This window comes from Mustela putorius, unplaced genomic scaffold, assembly GCF_011764305.1.
Source record: "Mustela putorius furo isolate JIRA1106 unplaced genomic scaffold, ASM1176430v1.1 tig00537227_pilon_pilon_pilon, whole genome shotgun sequence".
Classification (NCBI taxonomy): Eukaryota; Metazoa; Chordata; class Mammalia; order Carnivora; family Mustelidae; genus Mustela; species Mustela putorius.
Window position 1 is genome coordinate 28085065 of NW_025422368.1, and position 19031 is coordinate 28104095.

At 33.9% G+C, this 19031-nt stretch overlaps 1 protein-coding gene and 1 pseudogene across 3 annotated transcripts in view; one reads left to right on the forward strand and one right to left on the reverse strand.

Moving 5' to 3' along the window:
- The window catches only part of SLCO1B3 (solute carrier organic anion transporter family member 1B3), a 65832-nt gene that overhangs the window by 11753 nt on the left and 35048 nt on the right, over nucleotides 1-19031 (reverse strand). For all 3 annotated transcript variants that reach the window (XM_004755724.3, XM_004755722.3, XM_004755723.1), the window contains 9 exons: nucleotides 16558-16699; nucleotides 13290-13422; nucleotides 9780-9901; nucleotides 8314-8460; nucleotides 8022-8120; nucleotides 7525-7755; nucleotides 6311-6475; nucleotides 4898-5093; nucleotides 1311-1476 (listed from right to left, as the gene is read on the reverse strand). In XM_004755724.3, coding sequence (XP_004755781.1) covers nucleotides 1311-1476; nucleotides 4898-5093; nucleotides 6311-6475; nucleotides 7525-7755; nucleotides 8022-8120; nucleotides 8314-8460; nucleotides 9780-9901; nucleotides 13290-13422; nucleotides 16558-16699 — 1401 coding nt within the window. The remainder of the gene's footprint in view (nucleotides 1-1310; nucleotides 1477-4897; nucleotides 5094-6310; nucleotides 6476-7524; nucleotides 7756-8021; nucleotides 8121-8313; nucleotides 8461-9779; nucleotides 9902-13289; nucleotides 13423-16557; nucleotides 16700-19031) is intronic.
- On the forward strand, nucleotides 15449-15836 carry LOC101689801 (annotated as a pseudogene).

Below are 19031 nucleotides of genomic sequence, written 5' to 3' on the forward strand. Positions count from 1 at the left end.
TAATGTTTGAAACACTATATATAATTTCTCATTAATATATGTTTCTTTAAATAAATTTTTCTCCCTCTCATTTGTACTTTCTATAAAACATCTAGGTACTATTCTCAACAATGCTACTAAGTGTCAGGAGCAGGAAGAGAAGGGAAGGGAAGGATTACTAAAAATATCCAGAAAATATAGTTTTGTGGGGGGCAAAATCTGGCAACAGAGCTACCCATTAGAATGGGTCCAAGCCCAGGACCCTGAGATCATGACCTGAGCCAAAGGCAGAGGCTTTAGCCCACTGAGCCACCCAGGTGCCCCAAGATATGAGTTTTTAAGTACGGTCCTTTGGTCACATTTGTGCAAATTCATGGCCTGGCTTCAAAGAATCCAGGTGCTTTATTCTTCAAAGTTCTCAGTGCCCTTCAACAATACAATTAGTAGCATTACGGACAAGAAAAAGATAGAAAAAGTTTGAAAATCAAAGACAGAACTGTGTGGTAGAGAGCAATGATCATAGCTGATTATACTAATGTTGGTGATAAGAAAATGGCCCAGGATCTGGCTCCTCAATTTTGTGAGATACTCAGTAGATTGGAAGTGGAATAGAGAACACGATACCCAATCCCCAATTAGTGGGAATAAACTCAGAGAATTAGGAAGAGCCCATAGTCTGCATGGAAGGAAATATTTTGAGTGAAGAAGGAAATGACATTTCTGTTGAAAATGTTAGGAATAGGTAGGCAAAAGCCCAAATTATCTAGGATAGAAGTGCCACCCTTGGAGAAATCAAAATTCGAAGCCAAGAATTGGACAAAGTGAGCATGAAGTCTTGATTAATTTTTTGGAAAGTGAAAGTGTAGTGAGCCTAAAGACAAACTTGTCAGAACTACATACAAAATGGCATATAGATTTTAGTCCTGGAAAGGAAGGGAGTACTAACAAGTGGTTGGATCAGAACTTTCCCCTAATTTCCGAAGGATAAAGTACCTCTAATTTAATCTAATTAGTAAAATGAGGTGCTTCCTAGGTGTCCTAAATGCATTTAAATTCCAGAAGGTCATGTTCTCATAAACTCAAGGAGGGAAAGTGGGAATAATCTCAAATGAGATTTAAGCAACAGGAAAACCTATCTGTGTTTCGAGCAGGATTTTACGTGAGGCTTTCATTTACACAACAGCACAGCCATCACAATGACAGACAATATTAGGAGTCTTTGTCTATTCTCTTTTTACTAGAGACCTTACTTACAGATTTGATAAGTAATTGTTAAATCAAATCTGCGATGCTGATCAAGGAGAGAAGAGAGAGTAAAAACAAATACTCACCATGGAATTTTTATAGCCACTTGAAGATTTGCATCCTGCTAGACAAGGTGACATGTAAGTTATTCCATTGTCTCCACAGACTGGTTCCCAGTGACTTTCATCACAATTGCAGTCTGAGTTGCAATAAGAAAGTGGTACATTTATATGAGATGCCACTGGATTATTTCTGGAAATATAAGGTAGACACATATCAAAAAGAGAGAGAGAGAAAGAAGAAGGAGGGAAGAGAGGAGAAGAGAGAAAGAGGATGGGAAAGGAGAGCCAAGAGAACGGAGGAAAAGGAGAAGGGCGTTAGGAAAGAGAGAGAGGAAGATGAGAAGGTGAGAAACAAGGAAAACAATAGGACTTTAATGAGATGGAAATCTGATGAGTGATGATGTCAAAAAGGCATTTCTATATACTATTTATTAACTTAACACCTCCTAGCCTACCCAGACATAAAGAGGTTCCATAAAATTTATATGAGAGGTCTTTGTGATTCTACTGAGAAATTACTCATTAAACAAGTCACTTCGTTTCTCTGAGACTCCGTTTTCTCTTCAATAAGGTGATAGACTAAAGTTCTTCCCAGCTTACTGTAAAGTCTCAGGAATCTGTGTTCTTTAGTTCAAATTTAAAAATCTATATTTCAACTACATAAGAATTTCAGAACCCCTAAGGATCAATTTTTTAAAAAATCAAGAATAATAAAATGAGTTGAGAAAGACTAGAAATACTCTATACACTTTTCAAATGAAATGGCAACATACTTTATAATGATTATCTGTAAAACACGGTTATATTTGTAAAATGTAATCTTATAATATGGCTAAAGTTTAAAAAATGAATTATTTGTATAATTAATTTTCTGATTATAGATTAAAATTCATAAAAATTCATAAAAATCTTGATATAATTGAGAAATTGATAAATTATCTTTGAATAAGGAAGTAATTTACATGAAGAAGGAGATTCAGAAATTTGTAAAGTCTCTTACCAATAATTTTACTAAAATGCATCTAATACCTAATTCTGTTTGGGAACATACAACTGGGAGATGTTAAACATAAAGATTGGGGCACCTGGGTGGCTCAGTGGGTTAAGCTTCTGCCTTTGGCTCAGGTCATGATCCTGGGGTCCTGGGATCGAGCCCCGCATCGGGCTCTCTGCTCAGCAGAGAGCCTGCTTCCTCCCTCTCTCTCTGCCTGCCTCTCTGCCTACTTGTGATCTCTGTCTGTCAAATAAATAAATAAATCTTAAAAAAAAAATAATGATTAATGACCAAATCCAGACATTGCCATGAGATATTCCTGAGCTCATATTAGTTCTGCCACTTCAGGGTGTTGTGACTACTCTTCCTAAAATCAGCTTTGCCATTTGTAAGTCATAGATAATATCACCAACCACTTGGGATATTGGGGGAAAAATTCATATGGCAGTTTTCAAACCTTTTGTTCTCAGTAGCCCTTCATACTCTTAAAAGTATTGGGGACCTCAAAGGTTTTTTTGTCCAAGTGGGTTATACATATTGACACTGATAGCTATATAATCAGAAGTTAATTCTAAAAAATTTTAATACAGGAGGTGTCTAGGTGGTGCACTCATTTAAGTGTCCAACTCTTGATTCCATCTCGGGTCATGATCTCCGGGTTGAGAGATTGAGCCCCGTGTTGGGCTCTGAGCTCAGAGGGAGTCTGCTTGAGATTCTCTCTCTCTCTGCCCCTCCCTACCCTGGTCATGCCCTTTATATCTCTCTCTCTCAAAAAAAAAAATTTCTTTTGATACATGAGAATATGGGATGCCTGGGTAGATCAGTGGGTTAAAGTCTCTGCCTTCAGCTCAGGTCATGATCCCAGGGTCCTAGGATCAAGCCTCACATCGGGCTCTCTGCTCATCAGGGAGCCTGCCTCCCCACCCCCCTGCGCCTCTTTGCCTGCCTCTACCTACTTGTGATCTGTCTAATAAATAAAATCTTTAAAAGAAAATACATGAGAATACACAAGCTCACATCATTAGAAAATATCACTATACACTCATGAGAAAAAAAGAATGAAAAAGGCAAATACCATCCTGGTATTATTATAAAAATAGATTAGATTATTATTAAAAATACAATTAGAATGTGCTTCAGTAAGGTCTCAGGAACCCCCATAGACCCTCAGATCACATTTTGAGAACCTCTGTACTAATTCATACTTCAAAAACTTACTCCTGTTACTAGTACTTCATAAATGTTAAATACATCAATTCTGTAATTTGCTATCATTAAACTATGAGTTTCATGAAGGCAGTGATCTTATTATAAATCTTTTTGACCTTTAATGAGGCACTTGGTAAAATTTTATTGAATGGAGAGAATCCCACACAACTCTAGTTGCTTTCTTTTGAAGAGATGGCCCGGTTACTAGACTTATTTTTAGGCAACTGGCTCTAAAGCCACTCTAAAGCATGTCTGACAGCTTGGGAGCCCTTGAAACTACTGATGTGATGCAGCATCAGTTTGGAGTCATTGTATGACTACAAGTAAGTCAGTTCCCCTGGTTCTCAACTAATAAATGAAGAGGATATAAGAGGTTTGGGGCGTCACGATCTTTAAGGTTCTTTTACCTCAAAAGTTCAATGTTCTAAAGTACTGTGTATTCGCTGGAGTGGATAATGGTGGATTAGAAGGAAACTGAGAGATAATTCAAGGCTAGTTTGACAGATCTCCAAGAATAGGATGGTGTTAAGGTAAAGAAATGTAAGGAAAATTGACAAGTTCAAACTGACATCTCATAAGATCCAGAGTATAAATGCTCAGAGCCAATAATAAGCAGCAATTATAGTTACTCAACTGTTATCCAAAGATCTTTCCTTGTTGTCTGAATGTGAACCTTCCTAAGCTTAAATTATTGGCTATATTCAAGAGGTGATAAAAAAAAAATCTATACCAGACTCCTGCCCCTAATATGGGGTAGAACTATAGTACTAGGAATACTTCAAAAACATGATAATAACACAAAGTAAAGGTTTTATATGGTCTGACATACAATTATGTATAGGATATTTGTTGACTCTACCGCTAATAGCAATATTACCAGAATAAATAGTATTAGCTTGCAGGAAAGGAGAATTCAGTACAATATAAGGACGTGCTTTCTTATAAATGTAGTTATTAACCATTAAAATTAATGGTAGATAAGAATTGCTCAGTCACTTTTTGGGAAATGTTATTTATATTCCTCTTACAACGCAGTCAAAATTGTAGTAGTCAAGACTTAAAGTTTTGTAGTCTAAACTCCCCAATTTAACTCAGAATCTTAACACTGTTAGTTAGGTAATCTGTGTTCTCTCTAAGCTCTGTTCTCCCTACCTATGAAACGGGAGTAAAAGTACCTATCTTCATTATAGCACCCCATAAAGGATAACTATCATTATTACAACTTTTGTAGGCTTTCTTCTAGAAATAAAAGGAAAATTTTTTGTGATCTTTGACATTTTAAGATTTTGTAAATTGAAATTTCTCAAAAGAAAGTTTAGCTAAGGTTTCTATCTGCACTCTTTTCCTTATAGTCTTTTACATTGGATAGCTTATACATTTTGCAACTAATATATTGATATATACAAACCCATCATAGGTCAAAGTTAGGCCAGCAACTGATCTGTTTTCACAAATTAATGCAAAATTTAATAGTTGAAATGTGAAAGCCAATACACTGGTACAAAAGGAAAATTTGGCAATTCCAAGCAAGGTAAGTTTGCATTTTTTAATAATATATCCTCCTATAAATATTCCAGTTGCAACAGTTGGTAAGGTTATGGTTCCTAGAAATAAAGGAAGAGAAAAAGATTGTGATTATATAAATACGGTTATTCTGAAATATCTTTATAAAGGAAACACAGAGCGCATCAACCAAATTCATCCCATCTTATTCCGTAAGTAGAAAGCTGATAGCCCTGGGTGGAGGTAGACCAGTGTACTACTGCATAGGAGAAAGAGAAATAATTTCTTGATGCCAATGCTGAGGATCTGGGTTCCCCAATAGCAAAAATGACTAGGATATTTGAATGTATTAATCAATGGTTTTTATGAGGGACTTTTTTTTATCCTGGAAAACAGCAACAAAATTATTATCTTCCTGCCTGTAAGTCTTGCATCCTACCATCTAAAATCCTTTACACGCTGAACACTATATCAAAAACTAGTGATGTACTATATGTTGGGTAATTGAACATAGTAAAAAAGTAAAAAAATAAAAAAAACAAAACCCTTTACAGCTCCTCAAACAGCAGCAACAAATTCAGGCTGGGAACATGACCTGGGAGTCAAACTTAACTCTCACAGTTTAAATTTTTATCTAAAGCTCAATAAAAGTATCCAACAAAATTATTATTTTCTTGCTTACTAATGACCTACTCACATACCACTTGATAAATTCAGTTCAATTTATCAAATATTTATTGAGTTTCTATAATGTGTTGATTACTGTACAGGGTAACGTACTGCTCTCCCAAGAATCTCATACTGGGGGTGAGGAAAGAATGATGTAACAAAACCTTTTCTTATATGTCATTGGAAATAGATATTATAACAAAATAACTCCTAAAATATGATACTTATTTGAATTATATAGACATCAATGATGTGTTTAAGTTGATTTTTCTTTTGTCCCATTTTTTTGTATGTAGCTGAGTCCTGATTCAAAGTGCATGAATTATGAAATTATAATGATTAAATTACAAAAGGAATTGTCTCGGGATCAACCTTATAAAATCAGTTATGCAGATGCTATAGCTAAATATTCCACTCACACACAACTTTCTTTTAGGAATTCATCGTCTCAAAAATAACATGAGAGGCAGCCCCAAATGCAGAGAAATGATGATGTTATGAGATCAACAGATTTGATAAAACTTGCAAAAGAATAATTAGAAATTATATTTGCTAAAATATAAAATTACCTTCACAAAGAAATGTCACTTGACTCTCAATTACTTGGTAGTATTTAGCTTATCAAGTGAATATAAATAATGTGTCTTACCAAGTAAAATGTTAGCCTCAGATGCTGACTGACCATACTGTTGCTCTATATATTTGAAGACATAAGTAATAGCACCAATATGGCTACTGGCTAGCAGTAATGACGAAAACTGTACTATAACATACAGAGGGTTGGTAAGAATGCTTTTCAAGGACTGGAAAAAACCTATAAAATATAAAAATAAGGTATTATAATACAGCTTAAATATAGGTTAATGTATTAATTTTATAAATGTAATAAAAGTTATAAAAGATTGAAAATTACCTAAACATGTAACATAGAAAGTCAGAGTACTCTACATTCCTAACTGTCAACCATTTTTTATATTTTCCTTCATTTTCCCATATGTATATTAATATCTACTCAGTTTATTTTACCCCCAAATGAAATCATGCATGCTGTTTTACAACTTGCTCAGGTCACTTCATATTTATTCTTAGCACTCTACCATACAGCAGCATATTTCATTAATTCATTTATTCCTTCATTTAACAAATATTTGGTTTTCAACTGGGTCCCAGGCAATATGCTAGATGCTCAAGAAACCAAGGTGAATAGACATACAATGTCTCTTATTTGTTAGCACTTGATATTGTTATGTTAATAATAAATTTATTAAGTAAAAATTTACCTTAAAGACAGCATAATTCAAAGTTCACAAAAATGAGAAGACTAAAGTTAAAAAAATTATAAAGTTCAATTTAGTACCAGGACTCTGATCTGATTCCTAGTAGAGAGCTTTTCTACTATAAAATACTGTATCAGTAAATCTGGTAGTATTATAAATCACTTTTCTTATGGTGCAAGAAGAGGAAGAGAATAATAATGTTGCATTTCAGGTGACATTATGACAATAATAGTACAGCAACTTGTGCCTACAAACAGGTGTGTAAGAAATTATAATTTCTGTTTGTGCTAAGAATTTTGTTATCTGGGTCTGTAATCAGAAGGTTAACCAACTGTAATAGAAGTTAAAAGTTGGAGGAATTTTTTAGAAAAAATAGTAGTATCAGAGTCTAGCAAGACAGAACCAGATGTAGTTATTTAGAGAGGGATGATATGGACTTTGAAACACCTGTCTCTATAGATCTCTAAAGGTTTCCATCAAATATTGTCAGAACTAAGCTTTCATTCCAATGGCAACAAAGAAATAGTTTCATCTACTTTCACTGAAATTAATAATTCCAAATTGATTATAAATGTGAAATACTTACCAGTAATATTTTCACTAACATGCTGCCCATGATTGGTCACGTTAGCCATTTGAGTCCTTTCTTCATTTGTTTTGAGCAAGTCCAAAGATGTTTCTTTCTGTGATTTATCCAGATTTTTGGGCAGGAAGAAGAACGGTATAGAAGACATAATAGATAATGTTCCAGCCACAAGGAAACCAAGCCACCAAGCACCAACCCAACGAGAGTCCTTAGGAGTTATTCTGATATTGCCTAGAATAAAGAATTAGAAGCAGCCAGGCAAAAAATCATTTTGCAATGCAATAAATTCTGAGCAATAATGATTGTTGTCCTTCAGAGATGAAAAAAGTAAACTATATTACATCAATTCAGAGATGCTATTTTTTTTTTTATTTTGCTCACACTTCATACACAAATAGTTGACAAAGGGCTATTGAAAAAGTGAATCCAATATTTGGAAGAATGGTGCCCTGTACTTGAAGAACATTATTATGTTACCTTGTTCTGATTATACTTACTGAGATCTACATATCCAATATCCACATACATTTTAGCAAACAGAGATCCCTGTATAAAGCCAATGATTGGACCAACCATTGATAGTGCATGCAAGGTACCTGAAAATATTATAAAACAATTTTATCAGATGCCAAGAATACATGGTTCTTTTTCAATATGTTTTTGAAAGTAACATTATACGTGTCTAAAAGTATTTTTTTAGTAAGTAAAAGAATGAAGTTAGGAACACGATTATTTCAAGGGTAGACGCAGGGAAAGTAGTCATAAAGTCTAGTATTTTCTGTACATTACCTAAATAAAAAGAAGAATGTCCTTCTTCAGCAAAATCATCAATGTAAGAAATCCCCAAGGGTGCTATGGGGGTTTCCCCAATTCCACGGAGCATATTACCCAGGAGTACATATATCCATATATATGACCCAGACTCCTTTTCACAACCTATGTAGACGAGATAGTGTTTTATTTTAAATATTAATTTTAGCATTCTTATTAGTAACTCAACTACTTTAATGCCTTTATTATTTCATTTAAGATTTTTTGCTCTTTTCTAATTGTAAGAAGGACTCATATTCATGTTATAAAATTTGAAAATACAGAAAAGCAAAAAGTAAACAAGTAAAAATAAAATTATCTATAAACCCACCAAACACAGAGTTGTTCCTTGTGTTTGTTATATCCTCCACATTTTTAGTTCACATATAAATATTTATGTATTTTGTATGTACATAATATTTATGTACATTATATACTTAAAAGTCCAGCTCATATTACAATGTACTTTTTTATACTTAACACCATATTGTGTCAATTTTCCCATGTTTGAAGATTTCTTTTATACCAGAATTTTAATCACTGTATGGCAGTATGCTGAATAAAAGTTTTGTAATTTATTTAATCAATCCCTTACTTTTTACTCATGAAATATTTTTCTTAAGATCTTATTTATTATTGGATAGAAAGAGAGCAAGCATGAGTGGGATGAGGGGCAGAGAGAGAAGCTGACTCCCTGCTGAGCAGGGACCCTGAGGAGGGACTAGATTCTAGGGACTCCAGGATCATGGCCTGAGCTGAAGGCAGAAGTTTAACTGACTGAACCATCCAGGCACCCCTCATGAAACATTTCTAAGTTTCCATTTTGTTAAACAGGAACACCATGGCTATAATTATAAATAAATCCTTGTGTACATTCTTGATTATTTTCCTAAGTCAATAAAAGTAGAATTGCTGATTTAAGTATATTGCATATTTTTATTCTTCACTATATTGAAAATTATCTTTCAAAGAGTTAGAAACTTATACAATCCCAGCAATGCATAAGATGTCTTTCCCTCTATGTCATTCCTTTTTATTTTTGATAAAAATAGGTAGAAAATTTTTTTATATTTAATGTTTTTCTAATAGAAACATCTAAAGGTAAAAAAAAATTATGATCATAATTTGTATCTCAATAGGTAAAAAAATATTTAATTGGTATAATAACTAGTGTTTTTCATAAAATTATATTTTTTACATATTTATACCACTCCCCTAATTTAAATGCATATATTTTTTGCCAATTTCCTACTGAAATATTCTTCTTTTCTTATTACTTCTTAAAAGCTCTTTATATGTTAACATTGTTTTTTCTTATACACATAAGATGCAAATGTTTTTCCTATTTTTAATCACTTTTGCTTATAAATATCATAATCATTTTTACAGATGTAATTAAGTTGACCAGTTTTCAAATATTTATTAGTGACACTATCAATTCTTACCTTTTTCTGCTACCTCAGGTGATGTTCTATTGAGTAACAAATTTTGATCAAATGAACAAGTTGATAAGCTTGATGTTAAATTTTCTGATGGATGAATAAGAGTTTCTTTAGAATACCTGTAACTGTAAAATATCACCAGATTTAAAATTTTGCTTATCTACTGAATAGTTACACTTTCCCAGACATACAGAGGAATTTTGTCACTTTAATTGCACAATTTTCTTCTCTAAATTATCAGAATCCTTTTTGTCAATTTCCCAGCCTGAATTTTAGGGGAAGTGATGGGTAAAAATGAAATGGGAATGCCCACTAAGACATATTATTCAATACTTCCCAGGAAAGGTGGACTATCATTCTAGGAGTGCTTATAATCTGTTCAAGATATGAAATACCTTGATTTCAGGTTTTGTTTAAAAAACAAAACAAAACAAAAAACAACCCCGCTGTGTCTATCCATCCATGAATTATCTTCAAAAGTGTTGAAGATAAGTGGTAACTTTCTGTTACCACTTACTAAATTTTAGAATGGCATTTTATAAGTCAATCTACAAACATACCAATTCATCTACATTTTAAAAAATATTTTATTTATGTATTTTTTTTTTTGAGAGAGAGAGGGCACATAAGAGAGCACAAGCAGGGGTGGGGGAGAGAAGGAGAGTGGCAGAGGGAGAGGGAGAAGTGGACTCGCCACTGAGCAAGGAGCCTGACTGGGGAGGGGGTGCTTAATCCCAGGCCCCTGGGATCATAACCTGAGCCAAAGGCAGATGCTTAGCAGACTGAGCCTCCCAGGCTCCCCTCATCTACATTTTTTTAAATCAATAACCTGTTTGGTCTTCTTTCATAGATATTCATGCCCTCCTCCTTCTCACATACACTCAACTTTCTGAGTCTACAAAACTCAGTTTTAAAAAATTTTTGTCCAGTTTGATGAGGAAGAACTTAATAACAACAGAGATGGAGCTAGAATAGGGACAAATGCTGATCCAAAGATGCTGAGGTGTCCTGTGACCCTCAAGGGCAACCTACTGTGAGCCAGGCATTGTGCTCAGCTCCAGAGAACTAGAAATAAAACACACAGCTTTTGTACTCAGGGTATTTTTACTCTTTAAAATAAACATATATAATAAAACATGGGTAAGTTTAATATAACAAGTCCTGAGTTGTCACAAAGGCAAAGGGTATGATTAGCTTTCCTTGGAGGTGGGAGAGGCGGTGGATTATAGAATTCATGATGAGGATGACATGTGAAATAAATCTTAGTAATGGATAAGAGCAAAAAAAAAAAAAAGAATGGATAGGAGTTAATTAGGTAGACAAAGGAGGAAAATCATTCACGGTTATAGAAACACCATGTGCAAAAATATAACATATTATGACACATTTGGAAAACCACAAACCTAGAGTGTGGTTCTCCACCGCGGAGAACAGAGTTAGATGAAGCTAGAAAGACAGTGAAAACATATGTAAATGTGTTTAGATATTACTCCATAGGCAAGAGGCATTCAATATTTTCAACTGTGACCAACAGTAAGAAATACATTTTTCATCACAACCACAACATATGCACACATATGCACACACAATCACAAATATATGTACAATCAAAATAAAAGTTTTGCAGAACAATGTTTGTTCTCACATTGTATACTCTTCTATTTTATTCTATCCTCTACTCTCAAAAATTGTTGATTTTGATAATCTGAATTGATTTATTGGTCTATTCACAGTTCAGAATCTGACACTTGAAAAACATTGCTATAGGAAATTGGAAGATGTAAGCAGGAGTAAAATAATTAGATTTGTGTTTTAAAATGAATATTTTAGTATAGAATATGAGTTAGAATGGAATTGAGACTAAAGGCAAAAAAATCAAGACCAGAGATGTGGGAAGCTTCAACAAAGTTAGGAACAATAGGGATGAACGAAGGAAACAACTTTGACAGAGAGGAGGTAGAATAAGCAATATTTGGTGACCACTTGCCATGTGTATTGAAATAATGAAAGAATCTACAATGAGCCCCCTTGTCTTTGGTTTCAGTTCCTTGTGGCTAAATGGGTCATTTTTGAAAGAGTGAAAAATCTGAGCCAGTTTTGGCACAGTGATGAATTTGGTTTTGAAAATATAGATGGGAAATTCTTATTGGATGTTAGGCAAGAGATACCCATGAGGTGATTGATTATATGGACCTGAGTATAAGAAAAAGTCAATATATGTGATTGCTACATTTAATGCACATACTTCATACAAATAATCTAGAATGAAAAATGAAGAAGTTTGAAGAGAGAGCTTAGGCAATACTGACATTATGGTGTTAGCAGCAGAATAAAACAGTGGGCATGACAAAGCCACAAATATAGGAAATAAATCAAGAAACATAATACAATGAAAATAAAAAGAAGCAGTACCGGGAAGAAGAAAGTACTTATGAGGGTCAAATAAAGGGGGGTGAGGAGGGAATTACTGTTGGCTTTGGCAATGACTAAGTAATTAATATTTTTAGCAGAAACAGTTCATTGTCTCTCAATATCCATTATTCTCTCCTTCCATTGTAATAGAAGTTTGGATCTTTAGCTAGGAGCATGGCAATCTGGAATAAAGTCTAGTTATTACATTGTCTTGATATTTGAATGTGAGATGTAACAAAGTTCTGGTCAATGTGACGTTAGCAGTACTTCTGAAATACTGAAAATACTTCGTAAGCACCAGCCAGCATGCACTGTTTGTTCTTGTTCTTCTTCCCTTCTTTTATCTTGTTGCATGAAATAACATTGTTACAATTTGGAACATGAGGTTGAGGGCATGCAAGGCAGAGCAATACAATAAAAAGAAGCAGGAACCTATCATGCCTGGTCTGGCTACATTACTTTTTTATGTAGAAAATAAGCTTCTATCTTATTTAAGTCATCACCATTTTAGGTTTTCTGTCATTAGCATCTGACTCTAATCGTAAATAAACCATGACCTTAAGAACAATACTCTCAACAGAAATGATAGTGGGTTAGGTGATAAACTTTTATTTTTTATTATTTTTTAAAGATTTTATTTATTTATTTAACAGACAGAGATCACAGGTAGGCAGAGAGGCAGAGAGAGACAGGAGGAAGCAGGCTCCCCGCGGAGCAGAGAGCCCAATGTGGGGCTCGATCCCAGGACTCTGGGATCATGACCTGAGCCGAAGGCAGAGGCTTTAATCCACTGAGCCACCCAGGCACCCGGTGATGAACTTTTATTGAGTATAAATAAAATCTTATAGACAAAGACATGAAGTATATGTTATACCAAAAAGTCACAAAAATGCATTTATTTCCTAGGAAACTGTATATCTTCCTTTGTGCTATTCATATTTCAAAATCAGCAAAAGCTATGGCTGAAAAAGCAATAATTTAGTTATAACATAGAAAATGTACTTCATTTCTACACATGTTTAGTGGGTATTCTTCTCAGAAGATGATTGCTTAATTTATAAGTAAATGATAATTAATGACATAGAGCTGTTTAACACTTACTATCCCATAAAGAAATGTGGTAAAGCAGTCAAAATACTTCCAGTTCCCATAATGAAGCAACCAATTCCAATTATCTTTGGTCTGTGTAGTTTGGATCCAAAGTAACTCACAAATACAATCACAAGCAAATTTCCTAAAAAGAGAATTAAATTATTTTGATATGATACACTATCACAAACAATGCCAGTACAATTTTGTGTCCAAAAGAATGGAAAGCCCCAGAATGAATATGAATAGAGCGCAAGACATGGTGTCTTTCCCCAAAGATCATGTAATTTAATTCAGGAGATGAAAGTATTTACATTAAACTACTCACTGTAAATTTATATGATGTTAAGAAGAAGAAGAATGAAATTTAGATAGGAAATAAAGTACCTGAATAACTTGGTCTTATTAATGAAGCAAAATTTTATTAAAGAATTGGGAGTTGACTGAATTGTTTTTGACTGGAAATAAAAAAAGCAGAAAATCTTCCTGACCTGAGAGAAAGGTGTTCACTCAAACATTTATTAACTCACTCCTACCACTCTTTAAATTCCTAGTAAGTACCTGCCATAGAGCTAGTAGCTAGAAATATAAAGAAGGGAATAAACCATAGTTTTTGTCCTCCAGAAACTTACATAACAGTGATAAAAATAAGTAGATGAACAGAGGTGCTACTGGACAACAGAAAGGAAAAGGTAGGGGTTACAATAAAGTTTCCTGGAGGAGAAGCCACTTGAGATGTAATGTAGACATAAGTTATTTAGATTAAAAAGGAGAAGAAGAGCATTCCAAGTCAAGAAGTAATGACCAACCTGACTCACCTGGAGCTACATGTATAATAACAAATAAACAACAACCAAGAATTACTGAACATTTGATGGAGGGAAAAAAGCATGTAATAACAGCACCAAAATGAACTGGCAGATAAAGTAACCCATGGAGAAACCATTAAATAAAGAAACTAAAAAGAGAAGAACCTGAAAAGAAGCTAGTTAGTCTCTCTAGAGGTAAAAGGGTAGGTTGCATCTATAAAATAAGAACTGGCAGACAAGAAATAAGAGAGCAATAAAGAACTTCTGTAAATTAAAAACACTATTAAACCATGTACATTTTGGGACTGGATAAGATGGAAGATGGTATCAGAGAAGACGGATGGAATGAACATAAGCAAAAAAGTAGGATTTTAGACAGAAAAAGTTAAAGGAACAAAATTGTTAGGAAATTTAATATTTATCTTATATATGCTTCAGAAGAAAACACATAAAAAAATGGGGGGGGAACAAATTTAATAATAGAAAAAAAATTCTGTTAGTTAAAGAAAGACCTAAGCCTTCAGATACAAACTTCTATATTTCTCCTGCATTAAGTAATGTAAAATAAACAAACCTGATATATGTTGGTATAATTTCTGAAATTCAGGGATAAAGAGGAGGTGTGTGACAATGACATAGATAATGATTTCTTATATGTAACACTGAATATTATAAACCAGGTTAATGTTTTAAATGTTCTGAGGAAAAAAGATTTTAAAATTTTAATTCCAAAATCAGACAAGTTATTACTTGAATATAATGGTAAAGTAAATACATTTTCCAACAAGCAAGGGCTTGGAAAATATGTTTTTTCAATTCTTCCCATGCAAAAAATAACTACTTGAAGATACACTTCACAAAAACTAAAAAAAAACTAAAAACTAAGTTAAAAAAAAACAAAAACTAAAACTCTTATAACTTGAGATCTTAAGTTATAAGATTCAGGTAACAGTGGTAAGCAAAGAAAGTAGTAAAACCTAAAGCCATGCCCACATAATTGCTGTTAAATAGCACAAAGTTTAACAAAAATATTAAGAATCTGTTCCTCAATAAAAAGAGACACATACTGAATTAGAATTTAAAGCTAATTAATAGTTCAAAACTAAAACTTTAGGTGATTTCATTAAATCTCAGAGGTGGAAGAATAAAGGACATGCAGGGAATAACCTCTTAGTCATAAAAATACAGAATTCATTATAAAAAAAATAAATGGGTCTTCCTTTATACAATTATTTTTAAAAATATTCAATAGCTAATCTGTCTTAAAATAAGTTAAATGAACAGCAAACTCATTTGTAATTAACACAACAGACATAATTTTGAGTCCCTTTGAATCACTGAAGAGTCTAAAAAGGGCCTAAGATGGCAGCCATCATGAAGAAGGGGGCTGAGAAGATATCAATGTTATTTTTGAAGATCAACAAAAGAAGAACAAATTTGCGCTGAATACAAACAGAGCTGAAGGAAGAAAGAAGTGAAAAAAAAAAACAACTCTAAAATTTAGAAGATGCTTATGAGGACGTCATGCTTGCAGATAATGACTGCTTAAAGATACCTGACAAAATTGATGATGTTTTCATTAGTCATTCTCAAGAAGAAATATAGGAAATGTTAAAAGAAACAGTGAAAAATTTGTAAGAAGAAATTGATGTCAGAGAATCCAGAGTGATATTAATTCAGGGGGTATTAGCAGACTCAGTTATATACAAAGTTTGGAATAAACATAAACCTTGAAGCTGGTGAAAGTTAAATATTTTATAATACTTTTAAAAATTTATTTAACAAACTTGAATTTTATTTAAAAATTAAAAAAAATCTATGCAGGGGAGATGGCAAGGTAATGAGCTAACATTTCATAAAATAAGAGAAAAATAATATCCAATAATTACATAAAACCTCACTGTTATTAGAGAAATCCAGATTAAAGACAACAAAGCAATATATTCAATGTTCTAAAAAACAAAACAAAACACCTTTCATCCCAAATTTTATACCCAGTTAAACAATACAAACATAACAGAGGTTGCTTCAAAGCTGTTCCTCTCCCCTCAAACCATCAGAATCATAATCCTTTCTCCAACCTCTTTTTTTTTTTTTTTTTTTTGTACTAGGACATCTTGAGAGAGGGAAGGTACAGCCCTGCAAAGCATTAGTTTGCAAGCAATGAGTTGGTATAGATCAAGGTTTCTCAACCTCTGCATTATTGACATTCTGGGCCAGATAATTCTTTGTCAGGGGTGTTATCCTATGCACTGTAGGATGTTTAGTGGTATCCCCAGCCTCCACTATAAGATGCCTATAACAATTTCTCTCCCCTCAGTTATGACCATCGAAAATAATATCAGAAATCATCAAATTGTCCCTGGGGGGCAAATTTACTCCTGATTGAAAGTCAGCGCTGTAGAGCTGTATGAACAGTTTTTACCTCTGTAGATCTTGTTGCTAATAATAAAAACAGAAATAAAAATTACCGATTTCAAAGCTTCCATCAATTAAGCCAACAACTGAAGATGATATGTCAAATCTCCTTTCTATTTGAGTGACGGAACTTTTCATAACAATTCCACCTAGTGCCTTACACATAAAGCTGAATGACAGGGCCACTAAAAACATCTAAGAAAAAGCAGAAAGAAAAGAGAAAATTATTACTAAAAAGACTATAGCACTTATATATGCATCGAATTAAAAATAACTTATCTTCTTTACTTAAAAAGATTATTTTTATCATTAAAATCATACTCAACTTTCCTCTATACCAATTGGTACTTCCTAGTCCTAGTCCTTTTAAGGTTATCATCACTATATGGATAAAGCATCATTTTCAAATTTGGTTACAACATGAGATAATTAGAACAGAGCAGTCAAGGCTGTTATTTTTCATTTTACATTACTAATTGATTTTTGAGAAGCTAGCTAGATAATGACCTGAGATGGTGGTGATGATAAGCTATTCTTTATCCCCTCCCATGATCTTATAGGTTGTGCAGGGAGTGGCTAGACATTCTCAAAGATGGCATTTCCAAGAAGTCCGCTGGAAAATGGAACTTTTTAAAAAATTTATAAAACCTCGCTATTGGGCACCTGGGTGGCTCAGTTGGTTGAGCAACTGTCTTCAGCTCAGATCATGATCCTGGAGTCCCAGGATTGAGTCCTGAACTGGGCTTCCTGCTTAGCAGCGGATCTGCTTCTCCCTCTGACTTTCCCCCCCTCTCATGCTTGCTTGCTCTCACTCTTTATCTCTCTCAAATAAATAAAATCTTTAAAATATAAAAACAGAACAAAACAGAACAGAACAAAACCTCACTATTACTGGAGATGTCCAAATAAAAAGGAAAACAACAAAGCAGTATATTCAACATTCTAAAAAAACAAAACAAAAAAAACCTTTAACTTTAGTGGTTACAGATATTTTCAAACTCATTTTAACAAAATGTGTTGATTCATCTTTTTTAAAGCCCACATTTATACCCATAAGTAAATTCCTTTTACATCTAACATTAAAAAATATTATTCTGCTATGGACTGTATGTTTGTGTTCCCACCAAATACATATGTTAAAACCCTAATCCCTAATGTGATGATATTTGGAAATAGGTCCTTTGGGAATTAGGTCATAAAGGCAGAGCCCTCATGATAGGATTACTGTCCTTAGAAAGGCTTATTTCTCTCTCCCTGCTCTGTGAAGACACAAGAAGATAGCTATCTGAAAATGAGGAAGAACTTTCTCACCAGAACTCAACTATGCTGGTGCCCAGATCTCAAGACTTCCAGCCCCCAGAACCACAAGAAGTAAATTTCTGTTTAAGCAACCAAGTATGTGGTATTTTCTTATAGCATCCCAAACTGACCTTTCTCATTACCTCCTGTACCACCAGTGGTAGCCACCATCATGTCTAACCTGGATCATCACATTAGCCTCTTATTAGATCTTTCTCCTTCTCCTCTCATCCCTGCTACAGTCTCTTCTAACACAGTAACTACAAAATTATTTCAAAATAAAAATTAGATTATGCCACTGCTCCCTGTTTTCCCATCTCACTCTTAGTAATATCTAGTCTTTCTAATAGCCAACAATGTTCTAAATGATCTGTCCTCCCCTGATTATTCCTTCCCTAAAAATATTCCATTTTACCTTTCTGATCTCATTTTCTGTTACTCTATTCTTGCTCTTTGCTCTCCATCCACAAGAGCCTTCTTGTTTTACCTTGAGCATTCCAGGCTTATTATTTTGCCACAGGTTCTTTGTCCTTGCTTTTCTTCTTGCAGGGAAAGCTCTTCCCCATAGTTGTTCCCCTATCACTCACTCCTTCACATCCTTGAGGATTTTCCTCAATATAACTTTCAGAGTGAGGCTTTCCTTATCCATCCCATTTAAAATTATACTACATTCCCCTCACGGTATTTTATGTATGTATGTAATATACATTGCCCTCACTATAACTTTCATCAGTGAAGGATTTTTTTGTCTGTTTTGCTCACTGCTATATTCCCAGGGCTTAGAATTTTTTTAAAAGATTTTATTTATTTATTTATTTGACAGTCAGAGATCAGAAATAGGCAGAGAGGCAGGCAGAGAGAGAGGAGGAAGCAGGCTCCCTGCTGAGTGGAGAGCACGATGCGGGGCTCAATACCAGGGCCCTGGGATCATGACCTGAGTTGAAGGCAGAGGCTTTAACTCACTGAGCCACCCAAATGCCCCTATCCCCAGGGCTTAGAACAGTGTCTGCTACAAAGATGCTAAAAAGCATGTTAAACTGTTGTCTAACTAGAACTTACTACATGAGGTGCTTGGAGAAGGAGATAAAAGGTCCAATACAGCCCTTTCATGGCTGGAAAAATGTGTATACTTTCCTTCTTGTATGTGGAACTTGCAGTGAAGTTGAAAGAGCTTGAGAAAAGTTGTAAATATTACAACTTATTAGAAATAACTAAGAATTCTTATATA